Genomic DNA, 19730 nt, shown 5'->3' with positions numbered 1-19730 from the left:
ACACACACACGGGGCACCTGGGTGGTGCAGGCGGTTAAGTGTCCGACTCCTGATCTCAGCCCAAGTCGTGATCTTACGGTCCGTGGGACCCAGCCCCGTGTTGGGCTCTGTGCCAAGCACGGAGTCTGCTTGAGATTCTCTCTTGCCCTCTCTCTCTCTCGGCCCCACCCCTGCTCACGCACCCGTGCTCACTGTCTCAAAATAAACGAACATTTAAAAACAAAACAAAAAACCAACACAAAATTCTGGAAAGAGAATCTCGGACTCCAGACTTTTAGAATAAGCGAGTATCAAGTAAAAACTCAAGGCTTTAGAATAAGCGAGTATCAAGTAAAAACTCAAGGCTTACTTCACGACTCCTTAACGCTCGGCTCCAACCCTGCCCTAACACAGTCCTAACCCTGACCCTGACCGCCCTCTGACCTCCCCCTCGCTCCGGCCCTAGGCCCGACCTCAACCTTGGAGGGGCCCACTCTCCTCCCTCTCCCCAGTCCCCGTCACCCTCACACCCCGACCGTGCGCCCCCTCCCCACCTCTGTGGCCCTCCCGCCCCCCACGGCCCACCCGTGTCCGAGGGTCAGCTCAGCGCCCTTGCTGCTCCTTCCCTGGCCGTCGCCCCAGGCGCGTGCCGCATCCTCAAGTCCGCGCTGGGCAAGAGCCCGGGCTGGGCGTTCCGGTCCTCTCCTCTGCTCACCCCGGCACCCTCGGGCCAGTCCCTGCCCCACCTGGGCCTCAGTTTCCCACCTGGGCGGTGCAGGTTCGGAGCCGGGGCTGCGGAGGCTGGTGCCCAGGTGGGTGATGGAGGCAGCCCGGCCCCCCTCCGGACTCCCCTCCAGACTCTCGCCTTTGATGCCCTGCCCTGCAGAGCGGCCCCACACCGGGGTTTGCTGCTCGCACCCCTAGGGCGTCACTTACTGTATCCCACGCCCTCTGTGGCTCTCGTCACAGGTGGCGAGCTCCAGGCGCTTCTTCAAGTTCAGGTGTGATGTTTGTTTTTGGCAAGCTACTTGACACGTGACGTGACAGGTCGTTCGTTTTTAAGTTTAAGTGCAAATTCATGGATTTAAGCGATTTTTTTTTTGAGTTCCAATTCATGGAAATGACCCTCCTATTGATATTCAGATCATCTTATCTTTGGCCAGTGGGAGCGAACTCGAGGTCACTCCTGAGTCCTCTAGACAGTGGCCAAGAGTCTGGATCTGCTTCGTTCTCTAGGGCGAAACACAATTCCAGGCTCATTTTATACACGTTCTGACCCAGGCCTGAGAGCGTCCGCTGCCCTCAGGAGCCCCTCTTTCTCTTCAGGAGGAATGACACCTACAGACCAACACCTGGATGTTTAAGGTGCTTGCTTTTAGGTCTTGTCAACGGACAGAATTAAGATACTAACTTTTCTTTTTAAGATAGAACATAGTGCAAGGATATACTGATACCTTTCACTCAAATTCAGAGCTACATACTTAAAAACTTCTGTTAACCTTTATTTATTTTTGAGAGATGGAGACAGAGCGTGAGCAGGGGAGGGGCAGAGAGAGAGAGAGGGAGACACAGAATCCGAAGCAGCTCCAGGCCCCGAGCCGTCAGCACAGAGCCTGAAGCGGGGCTCAAACTCACAAACCGCGAGATCATGACCCGAGCTGAAGTCGGACGCTCGACTGACTAAGCCACCCCGGTGCCCCTCGAGGTCTAGCTTCTATTCCTGGCTCCCTTCTCCTCCCCCCCACCTGTTCCTCATAGGTAATGATTTAATTTTAAACAAATTTATTGGCTTATCCTTCCATTTGTAAAATATAAGCTGTTGGTGTGCTATAATAAATGCGCATCAACACTATTTTTCGTTCTTCAATCGATCCTGGAGAAAACCACTGAGTAATGGATAGAAATATTTCTCCTTCCTTTTTTTACGAGTTCCTGGTGCCCCGTGGTGTGGACGGCAAGCATCTCATGCCTCCAGGGCTTGATGGACTGACGTCCGGGTGGTTTCCAGGCCGCGCTTCACTACAGCACCGCGAGGGTAGACCCTCGAGTATCCTTTTCAGAACCCCATGGCTCTGTCGTGGGACAGACGCCCGGAAGTGTGGTCGCCGGGTCAAAGGGCAGGGCATCTCCAACGTTGCAGGATTGCCAGGCCCTCTCCACGGGGAAGATCAGTGGGCCGTATCTGATGATGTTCCCCGCCTTCGATCGCTGCCGAGTGCTGGGACTTAGCTCATCTGACGGGGAGAAGCAGAATTGCCGTGCACTTTGAGTTCACGTTTCTCATTTGATGAGTGCGTGGGCCCCTTTTAGATCTCCAGTGAGTCCTCTGCATCTCACATCTCCTTTTCTGTGAGTCTGTTCCTGTCTCTTGTTGGCATCTTGCCGACCTCCAAAGGCAGAGGTCCTGGGCGGAGACAAGGACAGGGGCTGACACAAAATGCTGGGCAGAGCGCTGCAGGGTAGGGGGGGGGGGGGCGGCGGCTCCCTGCCCCGGCATCACCTGGCGCTGGTAAAGCGGGCGCTTCTTGGCCCGCCCCAGACAGACTGGCTCAGACAAACCCAAGCCGGAGGCCATCTGCCCTTGGAGTAGGGGAGGCAGGGAAAAGCCCTCCAGACAAGCCGCTTTCAAGGGAGGTGGCCCTTCCCCGGCTCGGTGGCCGGCGCTGCACCTTCACAGCTGACTCTCGGGCAGGGGTGAGCCGCTGCTCTCCGCCCATCTCAATCCTCAGCCTGGGGTCCACAGGCATGGAGCCCCCCCCACCCCCCCACCTGCGCCCCAGCAGCACTGACTGAAAACGGAGCCATCCCCGGGAGGATGGCCGCAGGGAGTGGGGAGGACTCCCCAGGCAGGGCAGGGAGCGCAGGGCCCAGGTCGGCTGTGGGGGTGGGGTGCAGGGAGACCGCAGCCCCAGGCGTGGAACCTGGGGGAGGGGGCAGCCACCAGCCTTGCCTTCAGAGCCGTCTGGGGCTGAGAAAGGGGAAGGTGCCTGGGAGGGCAGAGGAGCACATCAGGGGTCAGCAAGAGCAGGAAGAGGCGGAGACGAACCTGCAGGGTGCCACCACTCACCCCACCCCCGGGTCCCCCAGGGGCCCCTCGAGGAGCCAGCCCAGGAGGAGGGGAGCAGGAGCTGTCGGAGTGAGCAAGCTGTCCCGGGCAGCTGGAGGCCGGCACCTGCCCGGGTCCCCGCTCACCCCCATCCCCCACGCCCCGTGCGTGCAGTGGCCGGCCTGCCGATGGGGCACTTTTGTCATCTTCGAGTGTCCAGATGTCCCGAGGCATCTTCCACCTCGGGGCAAAACAAGCAGAGGTGGCGGGAGGTGCCCCGGGTCCCTGGTCCCTGAGTGTCCAAGGGCACAGGTCGGGGGAGGCTGCCCACCGCTGCTGTTGAAGGGGTGGGGTAGGCAGGAGGACGGGCAGGGAGGGCGGCACCCACTGTGCTCCTCGCTGAGCCTGTGCATCTGTGAGGCTGTGGGGTGGGGGTGGGGGCAGGAGAGCAGCCTGCCTCGACCCCTGGGGACCCTGTGCCCATGCTGCCCAGCCAGGGACAGGCCCTAGGATGTCACCGGCGGGAACAGCCCAGCCAAGGTCAGCAGACCTCAGGACCCCCTCAGGCCCCCCTGAGAACTCTCTCAAGATGCCCTCACATTCCCCAAGTTGCCACAGTGTCCCTTGTGCTGTGGTGCCTTCTCCTGTCTGAGTCCCCTCCTTGCTTGGGCCAAATCTCTGTCCAGGAAGGGCTGTGGACGTGCTGTCTGAGCGCCTGACTTGGCCCTGACCCTCTGTCCCAGGGAGGCCGAGCAGAGGCGCTTCCTGGGCCCAGGGCCAAGGGTTGGGAAAGGGGCTCCAGGGGCAAATGTGGCTGAAGGCAGGGTCTGTCTGGGGCACGGAGGGTTCACAAGGGGACGCCGAGGAGAAACGCAGGGAACAAGACCAGGAGCACCGCGCCGGGCACAGCCAGGGCTGCCCGCCCAGGGCTCCGGGGCGCGCATCCCGGAGGCGGGGCCTCTGTCCGTGGGGTGTCGGCGTGTGCCGACTGGTCATCGGCAGCGCGAGAGGCCGGAGGCCGAGTTGTGTCCTGAGCGCCGGCTGTCCGGCCCAAGGCCCGTAAGGCTGTTCTGCCACCCCAGATGTGCCTGCGGGTCCCTGGGAACAGGGTGGCCGTCCTCCGGTGCCCCCTCACGGCCTGTCCCCGCAGGCCTGGGCCTGGGGTTTTGGCTGGAGGCCGGGGGGGTGGGAGGCTCTTATCCTTGACCTTCCCTGCACCCCGGCCACTTCCTGTGGTACAGGGTGGATGCCAGAGGGATGCAGAGGGAGGGATGTCAAGGGGGCAGTGTGGCCAGGAAGGTGTCACCGCCCCCCCCCCACTTCCTCCCCCTGGGGAGTCGAGGCTGGTTTCTGAATGCCAAGGGAAGACCCCGGGCTGAGGACACTGGGAAAGAAGCAGCCCTCTTAATGGGAGACAGTGCCTGGGGGTGACCTAGGGACAGGCCCATGCGGTTCGAGAGTGTTAGCAAGTGACAGGGTCTCATTTTCCCAGGAGGCAGAGGGACCCTGGCTGCCAAGTGGAGGAGGGGCCCGAGGGGCCTGAGGAGGGGACAGGGCTGGAAGGGTCTGTGAAGAAGAGTGGGGGGGGGGGCCCAAGGCCGGGCCCCCCAGCTGAGGAGGGGAGGGGGACTCGGGTGCGGGGGTGCTGGGGGCAGCTGACCCCTCCCGGGACCCCTCCAGCCCCTTGGCGTCCTCATCTGGCTCTGGGCCAGACCGGGGGAGGGGGAGGAGGTTCCCAGAGACAGTTGCCGGGGACAGGGGAACAGAAAGTGTCAGCGGTGGCAACGGCTTCCGTGCCAGAGGCCTGGCTGGTTCCACCCCCAGGTGCCTGGGGTTAGGCCGGGCAGGGGTGAGGCGCTGGCCTCTGGCACAGCATCCGAGGGGCTGCCGACAACTCGGGCGTGAGGATTAACCATGCTCTGGTGCCACGTTTTCGTACTTGGAGGCTGATGCGCAAACCCACCGAGCAAAGGGTGAGCGCGGCCGGTGAAGGCAGGCTGGGGGGCCTGGCGTGCCTCGGCTTCAGGCTCCAACGTGGGGGGACCGGGAGGTCGTGAAAGACCCACCCGACCCCCAGTGTGGCTTGGAAGGCGGCCCCCTGGCCAGCTTTCGGCTCTGCTTCTCGGGGCTCCGCTCAGGCTCCCCCCGCCCCCCCCCACCCCCGAACCGGAGGAAAGGGCCGTGGCTCCTGCAGACAGTCAAGCCACGCCCCTGCCCGCTGTCCGCCTGAGGCTCCCTTCCTGCTCCTCCTGCAGCTTGCTCCCTCCCTGCCCCTGGCCACCTCCTCCTAGAAGCCTCCGGTCCTGCCCTCTGTGAACCCCCAGGAGTCGGAGGCGATGTGAGTGCAGGGTCCCGCTCCTGGGGCGCCTGCTTCAGCGTTGTGCCCAGCGTGGTGCCCAGGCAGGGCCCAAGCGTGGGTGCAGAAGAGGGAGCAGACCAAGAGTAGACGCTCATTTTAGGTCAGAGTGGACGCACGTTTTGGCTCAGGGAGTCGACCCTGGGCGGCCGCATTGCCCAGTGTCCTCAGGATCCTTTGCCCTCTTCCTAGGTGAGGGTCCTGAATGCCCCCATTCTCAGCACTTGGTTTCCACGTGACCCAGGTGGGCAGGGGCGCGCTTCCCACCCAAGGAGGGAAGCCCCCCGGAGGCAGGGGCTCAGCATTTCCTGGGCCCGCCCCTGGGCCCCATCCAGCAGCCTCCTGTGGAGTGACTCAGACCCCCGGGCTCACTTCCCTTGGAGGCTCCCGGCTCTCAGCAGGGCAGTGACGTGTCATCTTGACATCAGCCGAGTGGCCCTCTTCCCTCCAACCCCAACCATTCGGAGGGGCGAGGGCCAGGAGGAAGGGCAAGAAGGAGCCACCACGCGAGGGTTGCCACGTGGGCTCTGCGCGTGCAAAGCAGGAGCGGGGACTGGGACCCCAGGCAGGGGTGGCGGCCAGGGGGTGCAGGTCCGCTGAGCCCCAGTGCCCCGGCTGGTGGAGGCTCTCAGGGGCTCCGCGGTGGGTCTCGGGGCAGCGAGCGGGGCCTCGCAAGCGCTGCTTTGCGGAGGCCCGTCGCTACGGTTTGAGGCGGCCCGGCAGCCAGAGGACGGGCCTGGTCTGGCATCTGGGGCCTGCCCTGCAAGGTCAGGACTCTTGAACCCGCGGGGTCCAGTGGGGCTTGAGGGGGAAAGGACCCGGCCCCGGCCCCGCACAGGGAGGGAGCTTGGCAGAGGGAAGGTTCCGACGCCCCAGCCCACCCCGGGCAGACGCTTTCTGAGTCGAGGCCACTACTGTTTACAGGATGCCCGTGAGCCAAGAATCCGGCTTCTTCCTCGGCACGCGTCGCCGGCTGGATTCTCCCTTCGAGGCCGCCGCCCACTGGTTAAAACGCTTTAGGGAGGCCTCACTCCACACCAGGCACTGACGTGTCCGACAGCAGGCGGGTCCCAGCCACAGGCAAGAACTGAGTACACGGAAGAGCTCTTCTAATTCATGAGAAATTCTATAAGGAAAACCAGACCGAACGGGGCGCTAGGAAAGGGTGGGGCCCCCAGAGAGGGGCAGAGAGGCGGGGGAGGAGGGGGAGGCAGGCGGGCTCTGGAGGGCTGTGCCTGGGGCTGCTGTGGTGGGGGAGGGGGCCCTGGTCACAGGGGCAGGAGGCCCGGCCCAGCCACTGCCTTCTGGGGGCCTCGGTTGCTGCCTCCGCCAATGAGCAGGGGTGGTGGTGATGGCTCGGCGCAGAGAGGGAAGCCGCAACGGACGAGGAGTCGGGTCCCTGCCACACTGTGCGTGCCGCGCCGGGCTAAGTGGGAGGAAGACGCGAAGGCTCGGCGTGAGCTCAGAGTGGGGAGGTCGCCCCAGGAGGCCCCTGGAGCAGGGCCGCCCCGTGCGCGCAGAGCCACAGGAAGTCGCCTGTCTGGGTTCGCACCGCCGGCCCCGGAGGAGCCTCTGTGCCCACACACGTCGGTGGGTCGCGGCGGGTGTGCCCTGGAGGGTGCCTGCGCGTGTGGCCTTCCCGCCGGGGGATGCTGGCCCTGGGGGCGGGGGACACCGACCTGCAGCCCCGGGGGGCCCTGCCCCGGAAAGGTCCCTCACTCTGCAGGGTGGATGGGTAGAGAGGCTGGGGTCAGAGGAGCGGTCTCGCTCTCTCTCGGGTTGTTTCTAGGACGCCCCGTCTCCGCAGACGTGTCTGGGGAGGCCATGCCACTCCCCACTTCCCTTCCCAGAAACTACCCCGGCAGCCCTGAGCCGGCACAGGTGGCGGTCCCGGCACCTGCGCTCTGTCGTCCGCCAACCCTGCCACCTGCCTGCCTTAAGGTCGGGGGACAGTCGGCCAGGGCTGCCCCCACTTTCCCATCTGGAGCCGGGAAGCTTGGAGGTGAGGGGGTGATGGGGGGGTCTCAGAGGGAGTGAGCGTATGGTGGGGGGAGTCTCAGAGGGGGTGAGGAAATGATGGGGGGGTCTCGGAAGGGGTGGGGTGAGAGGAGGGTCTCGGCGGGCGTGAGGGTATGATGGTCTCAGAGGGCGTGAGGCTGTGGTGGGGTCTCGGAAGCGTGAGGGGGGGAGCTCAGGGGAGCATCCTGCCAGAGGTGCTTTGTGAGGACGATGATCTGGAAGGAGAGCCGCCCTCCGTGTGTGTGGGGGGGCGTCCAGCGTGGGCAACAAATGGAAAGCAACTTGGGGTCTCCTCCAGGGCCGGGACTCGCACCTCATTCGAGACCCTGAAACCCACTTTGTGGGCTGGGACCGGCGCTTGAGAAAGTAGAACAGCAAAGTTTGCGCGCCGTATTCCCGCCGCGGGGATCTTGGCTCCGCGACGCTTCGGTCACCCACGTGCGTCCGTCCTGGATCCTGGAGTATTTCTTGCACAGGGCCCCGGCTCCAGAGGCCTCTACGGTGCTCAGGCCCCAGGGTCTGCACCCCAGTCCCTGCCCCAGGTCCCGCTCAAGGCGTCTGTGGGGCCCCGGGGGCCGTGGGGTGGGCCGGCCTCCCAGACCCGACCCCAGGCCCCTGTCGGGTCATTACAGAGGTGCCTCAGTGCAGAATCCAGGACACCTTTCCACTGGCGTGAGGAGGCAGACTGATGGCGCCATCAGGAAGTTAGCGGTACCCGGGAGGTGCCGCTCCCCTCCCCCCCCACCCCCCAGCAGGAAGCTCCCAGCCCGTGTCACTCAGCGCTCTGCGCTGGCCGTGCGGCAGTGGGGCCACTAGGACACTAGGACAGCGGGGGCCCTGCTCTGGACACAGGTCCCCACGCCAGGGCCAGACACAGGCAGGACGTGCGGTGCCATCGGTGGCTTCCGGACGGCCCCGTGCCACTTGGGCTGGACCCGCGACCTGACTTCCCGGGCTTGTACGGGAGGCGCCCCAAGGACACAGATGCGGGCCCCCCGATCTGGCCAAGTGTTCGGGACCCCACCGGGTACCTTCAAAACCATGCCAAGCCCTGTCTGGGACGGTGAGGAGAGCTCGGGCCACACCGAGGCCAGCCTGTGAGTCATACTCCCAGACACCCAACCGCATGCGGCCCCGGGCATCTCATCCTGCCCCCCCCCCCAAGGTCAGCCGGAAGGGTAGCAACCGTTCACCGCTGCTGGACCCGTCTGGGGTGGGGGGGGGGGGTCCCCACGGCGGCACCGTGACTCTGTGGGGCCTTGAGGTACCTTCCCAGCAGGTTCTGAGGAATCTGGGCTGGTGGGGGGCCTTGACTGAGCCCCCGGGAAGCTCACACATGCTGGGGGGGGGGGGGAGCTGCGGCCGCGAGGGCGGGGCGGGCAAGGAGGAAGGATCCCCGTGGTCAGTGCTGGTGGTGGGCTCGGGGCCTGTGGAGCCCGGCTGGCTTGTGGTCTGAGGGGCCTCAGAACCTGGGTGTCACTCACAGCACAGCGAGAAGAGCAGACTCCTTAAAACCAACAAAAAAAGGAGAGCCCCTCGTCAGGGGCGCGGAGAGCGGAAACCATGGTGAAGGCTCATAACGCTTTGGTTGCTGGCAGGGCCGCCCTTTGAAAATTCCGGAGATAAAATGGGATGATTTGGTGGAGTATTTCTGTTCGAGCTGAAATCTGTGCTCCCGCTTCCCTAAAGGACTGTGGTCTGGAGGTTCCCAGGGGGCTGCGGCTGAGGAAACGAGTCCCCCTCCCTCCCACCCGGCTGCAGGCACTAATGAACCTAATGGTTCTAGATATTTCTTCTCTTCCCGTGTGGGGAGGGCTCAAGGCAGTAGAGCTCGCCCAGGACCCGCCCTTCCTTATCACCCCAAGCGCAGGGAGCACCCCTCCCCCCAGGGCCTGGTGCTCCTGGGGGCGGGGAGGCCACGCCCACCCTGCCCCTCCAGGCCCTTCCAGCGGGGGGGGGGGGGGGGAAGTGAGGTGGGGGCTTGGTAGTGTGTTCCCTGTGCTAGGCACTGGCACACCGGTCACTCACACAAGTGCTCCATGACCCCACATGTGTGACACCAGAACCCCTTTGTGCTCGGGAGGCCAAGGCTCACCCGGCGCTCGGGTGAGTCCGGAGTCCAATCCCTACATCACAGGCCAGGCCCTGTGTGTCAGACCCCTGACCAGGTCCACCCCGGCCCTGGGGGACCGGTCCCAGCCCTCCTGGGCCCTGTCGCGGAGCTTGTCCAAGGGAGGTGTATGGGTGGTGGAGGGTGGTGGAGGGTGAGGCCTTAACAGTGGCCTTGATGGAGCAGGGGACGCCCCAGTGCCACCCGGAGGCCTGTTCTGAACCGTGGGTCCGGACCTCTGACCACAGAGGGCTCAAGGGGCCCTTGCAAGTGGACCCCAGGGCACAGCACTGGGGTGGGAGGGCACTCGGAAGGTGGTGGTGCCCCGGGTGGCACGGGAGGGAGGGGGGACAAGGGTGCTCCGGGGTTTCCTGGGGGGCTGTCCTGAGCTGCAGCCCCGCTGCCTAAACGGCACGTCAGCACCCGGGCAGCCAGAGACTGGGTGGGGGGAGGGGGGAGGGGGCAGGGGATGGCCCTCAGGTCTCTCCTTGGAGCCACCTGAGAGCGGCAAGGGCTGGGGCCAGGCTGGCTGCCCTTCGGGCTCCCTGTCCTGAGAGCTGGCACCGTGGGGGGCCCTCAGGATTTGGGCGCTGGCCAGTGGAGACCGAGCCCCTGAGCCCCTCCCACCTTCCTCGCCATCCAGGAGATCTAGTCCCAGCCCTGGGCTGGCTCGCTGCTGTGTGACCTTGAGCCCCCCTCAGGCCTCTGAAAGCCTCGGTTCCCCGACTCGTCCAGCGGGCAGGGGTGTGGCCTGGAGGGTGCTTCAGAGCCCGTGATGATTTCTAGGATTTTCTTTGGGAAGGTTCGTTTTGGGCGGGGGGGTGGGGGGTGTGTGGCGTGCTCACCTCCTGCATCCCTGGCCAGAGGTGGGCGGGGCCTCGCTGGCCCCAGGGGCGGCCCCCCCCCCCCCCCCCCAGCCCTCCTCATCCCTGCTTCTCTCCTGCAGCCGCAGGACCATGAACGGTACCTGTCACTCCAGTGAGCTCACCTGGCCCTACTGGGTCAAGAACATCGTGGACGCCTACGTGGGCCTGCTGCTGGCGCTGGGGCTGCTGCTCAACGGCCTGGCGCTGTGGGTGTTCTGCTGCCGCCTGCGGCGGTGGACGGAGACGCACATCTACATGGCCAACCTGGCCGTGGCCGACCTCTGCCTGCTCTGCGCCCTGCCCTTCTTCCTGTATTCCCTGAAGCAGAGAACCGAGGACACGCTGTTCTGCCAGCTCTCCCAGGGCGTCTACCTGACGAACAGGTACATGAGCATCAGCCTGGTGACGGCCATCGCCGTGGACCGCTACGTGGCCCTGCGGCACCCGCTGCGCGCCCCCGCCCTCCGCTCCCCGCGGCAGGCCGTGGCCGTGTGCGCGGCGCTCTGGGCGCTGGTGACGGGCTCGCTGGTGCTCCGGTGGGCCCTGGGGGTGCGGGAGGGCGGCTTCTGCTTCCTGAGCGTCTCCCGGCAGAGCTCCAACACCACGGCCTTCTCCCTGCTGGGCTTCTACCTGCCGCTGGCCGTGTTGCTCTTCTGCTCCCTGCAGGTGGTCGCTGCCCTGGGCCAGGGGCCGGCCGCCCACACGGACCAGGCAGAGGCCACCCGGAGGGCCACCCGCATGGTCTGGGCGAACCTGGTTGTGTTCGTGGCCTGCTTCCTGCCCTTACACGTGGTGCTGGCGGTGCGCGTGGCCGCGAGCCGCAGCGCCCCCACCCCGGCCCTCTGCTACGCCCTCTACGTCACCAGCAAGCTCTCAGATGCCAACTGCTGCCTGGACGCCATCTGCTACTACTTCACGGCCAAGGAGTTCCAGGAGGAGGCGTCGGCACTAGCCTCCGTGCCCACTGCCAAGGCCCACAGGAGCCAGGACTCTTTCTCTGTGACCCTGGCCTAGGACGCAAGTCGCGGGCACGCGGGCCGGGTCCCGGGCTCTCCGGGAGGTGCTGCCTGCTGGGGGCGCCCCGGCTCACCGTGGATGGGGGCAGGCTCCAGGGGGCCTGGCAGGGTGGCGACGACCCAGGCACGGACCCCGCGGTGGTGATGCGCCCATCCCCGGGGTGGAAGAGGGTGGGAGGACTGAGCGAGGTCAACCCCTGGGGCCCTGAGATCGGGCCAACACCTGCAGTGCCCAGGGTCTGGTACCCCTGGGGTACTGGGGTGGACGCTTGCTCTGTGCCTGGAGGCCTCGATGGCCAGCTTTCTGCGGCCAACCTACAGCGGTTGGAATAAAGCTGTTCCCCTGACCCTCTCAGGGCTGTGTGTGTGTGTGCGCACATGCGTTTGTGCATTTGGACACGCGTGTGCTGCCCATACTCGGATGGTGGGAGGTAGGAGGGCCGGGGCGTCTTCCTAGACGGCCAGCCACCTGGGGGCTCTCCTCGGGTCCTCCCACCTGCTCCCACCCCGCAGCACGCCCAGCCATCTGGAGGGCCGGGGGCGGCTTTGCTCTCTCCCTTGCCGAGGCGGGGCCAGGGCCCCTCGACCCCTCGTAGGGGCTGCACAGCCAGCCGCACTAGCCTGGGGGTGGGCTGGGGGCGGCGAGGAACCGCCGAGGTCTGTCGAGGGGGCACACTCCCCTTGTGCTTCCTCCAGGGAAGCTGGCGGCCCTGCCTGGTGGCCCGGATGCCCGCCCAGGCGGAAGCGTGGACGCCCAGCCTGGTGTGCGCTGTGCCCACCTCCCCTCTGCCTCCCTGCGTGGGACCCCGGGCATCCGGCCTCGAGCTGGAGCAGCCAGAGCCTTCCAGAGGCCGCCCGGGGTGCTGGTCCAAGCAGGGCTGGGGTTCAAACCCCACCCCACCTGCGTCCCCGGGCACCAAACAGCCTCCCTGTCCTGTTCTTTCTTCCGCGTGTGTGATCGGGGCCAGAATGGCGGCCGTGTCCTGGCCCCAGGGGCCTGCGGACTCAGGGGGCCCTGCCTCGCGAGGTTGGTGCTCAGGGAGGCCCCCACTTGGGTGGACCCGTGCCCGGGAAGAGCCACACTCGGGGGGGCCCCGTGAAGCTTTGCCACAATGCTGCCCGATCCTGCTGTCCGATCCTGGCCCCAGGGGTGCTGCTGATCCTCCCCAGTCTACGGCTTGGAGAGGGGACGTGTGCACAACCTTTGCCTCCGGCCTCTCCTGGCTCCCAGCAAGTGGAGGCAGCTGGACTTTGCACAAAATTCCTGGAAGAACAAGAAATGGGGCAGAAGCAAAATCAGAGAGGTTAAGCATCCCCACAACTGACTTCTGAACCCTAATCACGGCCCACGCGCTCAGTATCCTACACCAGAGTCCAGCCTCTGGGCTGTGCCAGGCCAAGTGGAAGAACCTCTATCATGAATGTATGCACAGACCACCCCCAGCCCTGGCCCAGAGGGCTTAGGGGGCAGTCTGGCCATTGATGAGGATTGGGCTTGCCATTAATTAGCAAACGACCGGCATCTGAAAAAAAGCAGATTCATTCTGAGGCTGCATCATCAGGAGTATAGGGCCCAGAATGTGGGAGGACACAGTTCATTCTCCCTCCACTAGGATTACCTCTGGGGTATTTTATCTGGCCAGGGCACTGTTCTGTACCAGGCCTTGGTCACCCGGGAGAGCGTCTGGAGGGTTCAGGCTGCTGAGGGCTTGGCAACCCAGGCCAGCTGGCCACAGGCAGAGGAAGTATGAGCAGTCAGATAAAGTGAGGTGCGGCCCAGGAAGTGGCATAATCTGCAGTCCCCGAGAAGCAGATGGGTCTGGGTGGCTGCAGAGGACAGATCCCCGACGGGGAGGGACTCAGAGAACCTCCCAGGACTGGGCAGAATCTAAGTGTCCAATAACGTTCTTTTTTTTTTTTTTTTTTTTTAACTTTATTTATGTTGAGAAGAGAGAGAGAGAGAGCAGGGGAGGGGCAGAAAGACAGAGAGAGAATCCCAAGCGGGTTGTGCACTGTCGGCGCAGAGCCCGAGGTGGGGCTCCAACTCACAAACCAGGAGGCCGTGACCCAAGCTGAAACCGAGAGCCGGACACTTAACCGCCTGAGCCACCCAGGCGCCCCGAGTGCCGATAATTATCAGAAAGAGAGAAGGCGTCCCGGGAAGTCCATGCCCCTCGCTGGGGGTTCGAGCCCGGCTGCAGCCGGTCTCAGAAGGCAGTTTGGGGGGGGCAGGCCGGCCATTAGTGGGTAGAGCCACGCTTTGTGTCCTGTTCTCCGGGGCCCCCTGCTGCTGTGCCTCGGAGGAAACTTTCCTAAGAGTAAGTGTCCGCGGTCAACGGGGCAGCGGGCGTCAACCAGACGCGGGGCCCTGCAGGGTCTGGGGAAGTGGGTGCTGGGGGGGGGGCCGCCCGCCCCCCGGGCCGCCCCCCCCCCCCGCGGCTGCAGGACAGGGTTTGGGGCACCGCAGGGACCCCAGGGCTGCCCCTCCCAGCAGGGAGGGGGCGGCAGATCGCAGAGCTGAGCCAATGGGAAGGTCGGTACTGCAGGGAACTGCTGCCCACGAGTGACCTTTCGGATAAAGGCGCCCGGGGCTGGCACCCCGAAGTCCACAGGGGAGCACGCGTCGGCCTCCGCCTCGCGTGGGCACGCTGGCCTGCACCTGCCCCCCGGCGGCGAGGTGTCTTTCAGCTCCTGCCACCGGGAGGGTAGGGAGGAGGCCAGAAGTGACACTGAGCACCGCGAGCCCCCCCCCCCCCGGCGGGGGGGGACCTCACCTCGCCCGGCTTTCAGAGCCGCTGCCGTCCGCACGGGGCCGCGCCTGCCCCTGCCTCCTGGTCTGTGTGGCAGGCCGTCCCTCTCAGGGTCCCCTGGGCACCCGCCCCCACGTCACCCGCCTCACAGCTTCACAGGGTGCCGTGTGCCCCAGATTCGTGGGAGTACGCGCCCCCTGCTTTCCTGAGCAGGGGGTGGGGGGTGGGGCAGCTTCCTCTGGCCTCCTTGTTCCTGCAGGCGGCCGGGCCAGGTCCTGGGACCGCAGACCCTGTGCCGGCCCCACACCCCCACCCCCAAGAGCCCCTCACACCGGCCCTCTGGGGGAGCTGCTGGTGTGGCCGAGGTCGGGGCCGTGCTGGTGCTGGACAGGAATACACCCCTGCCTCAGGGTGGGTTCCAGAAGCCTCTCTGACATGGAGACTGGCACGCAGGGGTTTCTGTGGGAGTGCTCTTGGGAACCCCACCCAAAAAGGAGCTGGCCAAGCGGGATGGACGGAGGGAACAGCTTCCGTGCCCATGGGGAGCTCTGGAGTTGTGACCACACGGCTGACCATACAGGGCTACCGTGGGTGCACGGCCTCTGATGTGTCACTTGCTGAAGGTGATTCCGGAGGGGCCTCCGGCCGGCAAGACAAGCACCATGTGCCTCGGTCGTGACGCTCCCCCCCCCCCACCAGAGCACCCCACAGCGTCCACTACAGCCTCCCACCCTGTCAGGCCAGGCGCCCGGACCCCTGGGCCGCTATGGGTAGGGGCTCTTGGCCAAGGGTCTCTGGGTTCTCCAGCCCCGAACTCTGCAGGCTTCCCGCCCGGGGCCTCCCCACCCGGTGCCAATCATGGACGCACACAGGTAGGGGGCACCGCCCGGCCAAAACGGGCCTGCCTGAAGCCCCATGCAGGCCGTCCCCCCGCCCCGTGTGAGAGGCACCCTTGGTCCCCGTCCAGCCCTGAGCTCCAGGCTGCTGCACAGGGGCCCAGAGCTGTGGTCTGGGCGTCACAAACCGCAGGCAGAAGCTGCGGGCCCCAGGCACACATGGACCGGACAAGGGGGCCGCCTACCTGCCAGCTGCACGGAGATGGGACCACACCCACCCGAGAGAGTACAAAAGCGTAACCACAGCCTTGGGGCTGGAGAGTAGTGAGCGGCCCGGCCGGAGTCTCCGAGGCCCCAGCCGTCCCAGATGGGTGAGTCCACCCAGGCCTGGAAGCCCCCCCTGCTGTCGCCTCCATGAGCCCCGTCCTGCCCTTGCCACGCCGGCCGCCACAGAGGGCTCCCGGGAGCAGGGCCGTGGGCCTCGTGCATCCCACCTGAGGACCACGCCTGGGCTCCAAGCCCAAGCAGGCGTTAGGGCAAGGGCTGAGGGGGCAGTTAGCTTCCGTGGACGGACAGTGAGGGGGGCCATGGGGGGCAGAGGTGGACAGGAGGAGATATAGGTGGACATATATAGGAGATATAGGTGGACAGGAGGACAGATAGGAGATGGGGGGGAGTACAGGGGAAAGCTTGGGGGGGGAGGGGAAAAGAGGGCCCCAAGGAGGAAGTGGGTAGAGAGGAAGGGCAGAGTGGGGTGGCTGGGGTGAGGGAGACACACACACAGAAGTAGGGAGCCTAACAAAGACGGAGAAGAGTGGGGTCAGCCCAGGGCTCCCGATGCTCTCCTGATGGGCTGGGGGTGCTCCCTCTCTGCAGACCAGGACCCCCCGTGGCCCCTGCCACAGGAGTCTGGGGTCCCGCTCCATGGGTCACGCGTTGAGGGACCTCGGACAGGGCCACAGGCGGTGGGGGACGGCAACGTGGCAAAGGTCCCCGGCTGAGCTACAGCCTCTGGGGGAGAAGCCCAGAGAGAAGCCCCCGAGAGTCCCCTTCGTGGCAGGGGCCACCGTCCACATGTCCACATCTAGGAACGCAGACCCTCTGGGCGGGGCAGGGAAGGCGGCCCCCAGCGGAGCCCTTTGAGGTCAAGAGAGGGAGCCCCGGGGCTGGCGCAGGAAGTAGGGGAAGAGATGAGGAGGGAGGGGGGAGGGGGGCAGCGGGAGGGAGGTGAAGGAGGAGGGGCGAGGCCACAGCAGCCTTTCCCTCCCTGCCCGCAGGTGAAGCTGGGGCGCCCGCCGCCTTCCCCGTCCCCGGGAACGGGAACGGCTCCGAGGGCTGCAGCACGGAGAGGAGCGTCCTGTCCCAGGCGGCCACCAGCGTCTCCATCTATGTCATCTTGGCGCTGGGGCTGCCGCTCAACGGCCTGGGGCTCTGGGTGTTCTGGTGCCGCCTGCGCAGGTGGACCGAGACCCGCGTCTACATGGCCAACCTGGTGGCGGCCGACTGCCTGCTGCTGCTGAGCCTGCCGGGAGTCCTGCACACGCTGGGCCAGGCGGCGGGGGCCCGGGAGGGCGTCCTGTGCAGGGTCGTGCAGACCTTCTACTACGTCAACACCTACATGAGCACATGCCTCATCGCGGCCATCGCCACCGACCGCTACGCCGCCCTGCGCTTTCCGCTGCGGTCTCGCGCCTGGCGCAGCCCCCGCCAGGCCGCCCTCACCTGCCTGGCCCTCTGGCTGCTGGTGTTCGGGGCCGTGGCCCTGCCGGCGTCCCGGCTGCGCGCGGGGGAGAGCTTCTGCTTCGGCCGGGGCCGCACCCGGGGCCCCAGGACCCTGGCCTTCTCCCTGCTGCTCTTCCTCCTCCCGCTGCTGGTCCTCAGCTTCTGCTCCTGGCAGGTGCTCCGGCACCTGACCCGCAAGCGCGCGCGGTCACCGCCCCAGGACGCCGCCCACCTCCTCAGAGCCCTGCGCGTGGTGGCGGCCAACCTGGCCACCTTCCTGCTCTGTTTCCTCCCACTGCACGTGGCCTTGCTGGCCATGCTCGTGGCCCGGTGGACAGACGCGGCCTGCCCCACTCTCCAGGCGGTGGCTGCCTTCGTGCAGGTGACCTCCCGCGTCGCCAACGCCAACTGCTGCCTGGACGCCGTCAGCTACTATTTTGTGGCCAAAGAGTTCCAGGAAGAGGTGGGGGCCGTCCTCAGCGCGTCCCGGCCTTTCCGGGGACGGATGCGGGGCGCTCCTACACGTGACCACCCTGACCGGGCCGTCCGGGCGTGGGCGGATGGGGACGACAGCTCGGGAGGGGCCCCATGCATGGCCCTGCAGCGCGAGGTGCGGGGAGCCCCGGGGCCCCCCGAGGCGACTCCTCCCCCCTCCGCGGCGTGCACCAGAAGTAGCCTCACTGCACACGGGTGACTTTGGATTTACGGGTCCCGGGACGTGGACTCTCCCTCAGCAAATAGAATTTAACCAAGGCATTAAAAAATTGCCACCCCACGGATCTCTTTTCCCAGACGGATCTCTCTTCTCAGTGCCTGGGCGGCCCTCCTCGGCAAGCACTGGGGAGGGCATTTCTGTCACCTATAGACGGTGATTAGAACCAAAATCTCTCAGAGGCGACCAGGTCTCTCCTCAGGCCGGTGACACCACTGCAGACAGAATCCAAGTACGTCCCATGGGCCACAGGACGTTCACAGAGACACAGCCACTAAACAAGCTTAAAGACACTCCTTTGTAAAAACCGTTCCGTGGGTTCTTACGGAGCATCGAAGAGGTCCCGTCCTGACCTTCGGGGATTCGGGGTGTTTCCCCGAGCCCCCGTTCTTCCGCACCCCTCAAGTCTCCCGGCACCGCTGGGGGCCTCCCACTCTGGGCCGGGCTCGTGGACACCCACAGGCTGAGCTGAGGGTTGGGGGGTGCCTCTCCCCACAACGCTGAGGTTCTCAGGAGGTGTCCACCCTGCCGGGGCCCGAGGGCCCGGCTTGGAATGGACTTATGGGATCGGCACAAACACCTCCACTAGGAAGCCCGGGCACGACACAGACCTGAGGGGCTCGTGCTAGAGGCTGGGGGCCCCAAACCGGGGCCGAGGAAGCAGAGGTGGGGGCTCCCGACAGCCTCAGGTGACTAGAGGGAGAACGGGAGACCCGGACCCCTACCTCCTTCCCCTCACCTTGTTCCTCTTCCCCCTCCCCCGCCCCCACCCCCACCCCCGACACCTGCACCCTCAGAGCGCTCTGCCTGGCAGGGCCCGCGGCCGCACAGGGAGATCTGTTCCTGAGGAATGAGAGCACCTGGGCCTCTGGGCTGGGCCCCAGGCCGGGCCTGTCAGCCTGCGGCACCACCAGCTTCGAGCTGAGGCCAGGACCTGCACGGCGGTCGGCACGGCCTGGTGGTCAGTCCCGTTCCGCGTGTGCAGGTGCCCCGCCAAGGCCCGGTCTTCCGCTGCCTGGAGACCCAGGCTCGACTGGCGTCCCCAGCGGCGGCTCACCTTCCCCCCGGCCCACTCGTTCTGGTCACCGCTCAGCAGGCTCCTCGGAGAGGCCATCTGTGTGGCCAAGGCCGATGGCGGCATCGGTGCCTTTGGCCACCGCTCCAGGGCCGAGGCCGAGGGCAGCTGTCCTGTCCTTGCCCCAGGTGTGGAGCTTGCCGGGGTGCCGAGAGTACAGCCACGGTCACTGGCCCCTCCGTCCTCTTGGGGCTGCCTGAGTGGCAGCTGGCCGACCGGGGCAAGTACGGCTTTGGCCCGCATCGCCCCCCTCCTCACACACAGAGATCGTAGGGCATAAAGTGCCCGGTCCAATCCTCACCACCAGTGCATCCGGAAGGGGCTCCCGAAAGAGGGGCGCTCCTGTGTCACCGTGAGGTGGAGCCTTCCTCGGAAGAGAGGCCTGGGCTAGGAGTGTGACCCCTGGAGGGCCAGGCCCTCCACAGCCACCTGTCGGAGCACACTCAGGGCGGCGGTGAACGGAGGTCCCGGCTCGGCCAGGCGGCCTTCCCCTCCGAGTCCACGGCTGCAGTCCGGCCGCCCTCTGCCCAGCGAGCCCACGTCCCACTCTGGGGAGGTGCGCGTGGGGGTCCAGAGAGGTGGGGGCTCTTGCTCGTTGGGGCTCAGGCTGTTGGCAAGCACGCGGGAGGCACGTGGGCTCACCCCCTTCCCCAGCACCCCCTTTAGGGCGCCTCCCCCCCGGGAGGAGCGCCCCGGAGTCAGCTTGCAGGACTGATCCCTTTGAGACCCAGGCCGTCCCAGCCTGGAGGCAGCGTTGGGGCACAGCAGGCTGAAGGGCCGCCACGGGGGACCGGACTCCTGGACACCTTGGGTGCTGCTCTCCGGGCCGAGCTCCGGTGTTGACCATCAGCAGCGTGTATCGGACCCGCCATGCTGCAGACACCCTCTAGGCGCTGAGCCCTGAGACATGCACACGGGGAGCCTCACAGGCTCACGCGGAGGGGTGGGCAGGGGAAAGGCTGGGTCACGGAGGGCCTGGCAGGGGAGAGGCAGGCCTCGGACGGTGTTCGGGAGGCTTTGCTTCAGACTGGTGCGGCACCTCCTTGTGCTGCAAGTTGGGGGCTGGGCGGCAGGACCAGGACGTCAGTGGGGGCCCGGGGGCGGCAACAGTGAATGTTGACCAGGATGGGGGCTGGGACTGTGACGGGGGCCAGGCCGTCAGGGGTGAGGTGGGGCGGCAATGGGGGTGCAGCGCTCTCGAGTGGTTTGGCTACGGGGGAAGAAAGCGGGCTTCCAGGAGTTA

At 66.0% G+C, this 19730-nt stretch overlaps 2 protein-coding genes and 1 long non-coding RNA gene across 5 annotated transcripts; 2 read left to right on the top strand and 1 right to left on the bottom strand.

The window, feature by feature from the left end:
* The first annotated feature begins 6712 nt into the window (after positions 1 to 6712).
* LOC121014334 (G-protein coupled receptor 35-like) lies at positions 6713 to 11747 on the top strand. 3 transcript variants are annotated; one of them, XM_040450445.1, is made up of 2 exons: positions 6713 to 6971; positions 10463 to 11747. In XM_040450445.1, the coding sequence occupies exons 1-2, from the start codon at positions 6733 to 6735 to the stop codon at positions 11388 to 11390; spliced, it is 1167 nt and encodes a 388-aa protein (XP_040306379.1). In that variant the 5' UTR covers positions 6713 to 6732; the 3' UTR covers positions 11391 to 11747. The 3 variants fall into 3 exon arrangements, with proteins under 3 accessions (XP_040306379.1, XP_040306381.1, XP_040306382.1); XM_040450447.1 differs by having other exon boundaries at positions 6857 to 8497; XM_040450448.1 differs by lacking the exon at positions 6713 to 6971 and adding an exon at positions 9921 to 10312.
* On the bottom strand, positions 8901 to 11098 carry LOC121014335 (uncharacterized). Its single transcript, XR_005783163.1, has 3 exons — positions 11007 to 11098; positions 10499 to 10748; positions 8901 to 9005 (listed from the first exon to the last, which is right to left on the bottom strand). It is a non-coding gene; the product is annotated as an uncharacterized LOC121014335 (long non-coding RNA).
* Positions 11748 to 14704: 2957 nt separating the features above from the next.
* LOC121014333 (G-protein coupled receptor 35-like) lies at positions 14705 to 17479 on the top strand. The gene is made up of 2 exons (XM_040450444.1): positions 14705 to 15349; positions 16256 to 17479. Exons 1-2 carry the CDS (start codon positions 15346 to 15348, stop codon positions 17392 to 17394), a joined length of 1143 nt encoding a protein of 380 aa, XP_040306378.1. The 5' UTR covers positions 14705 to 15345; the 3' UTR covers positions 17395 to 17479.
* Positions 17480 to 19730: the final 2251 nt, after the last annotated feature.

This window comes from Herpailurus yagouaroundi, unplaced genomic scaffold (genome assembly GCF_014898765.1).
Source record: "Herpailurus yagouaroundi ecotype Mexico unplaced genomic scaffold, PumYag 202, whole genome shotgun sequence".
NCBI classification, from domain to species: domain Eukaryota; kingdom Metazoa; phylum Chordata; class Mammalia; order Carnivora; family Felidae; genus Herpailurus; species Herpailurus yagouaroundi.
This window is presented reverse-complemented; position numbering and strand designations above follow the sequence as displayed.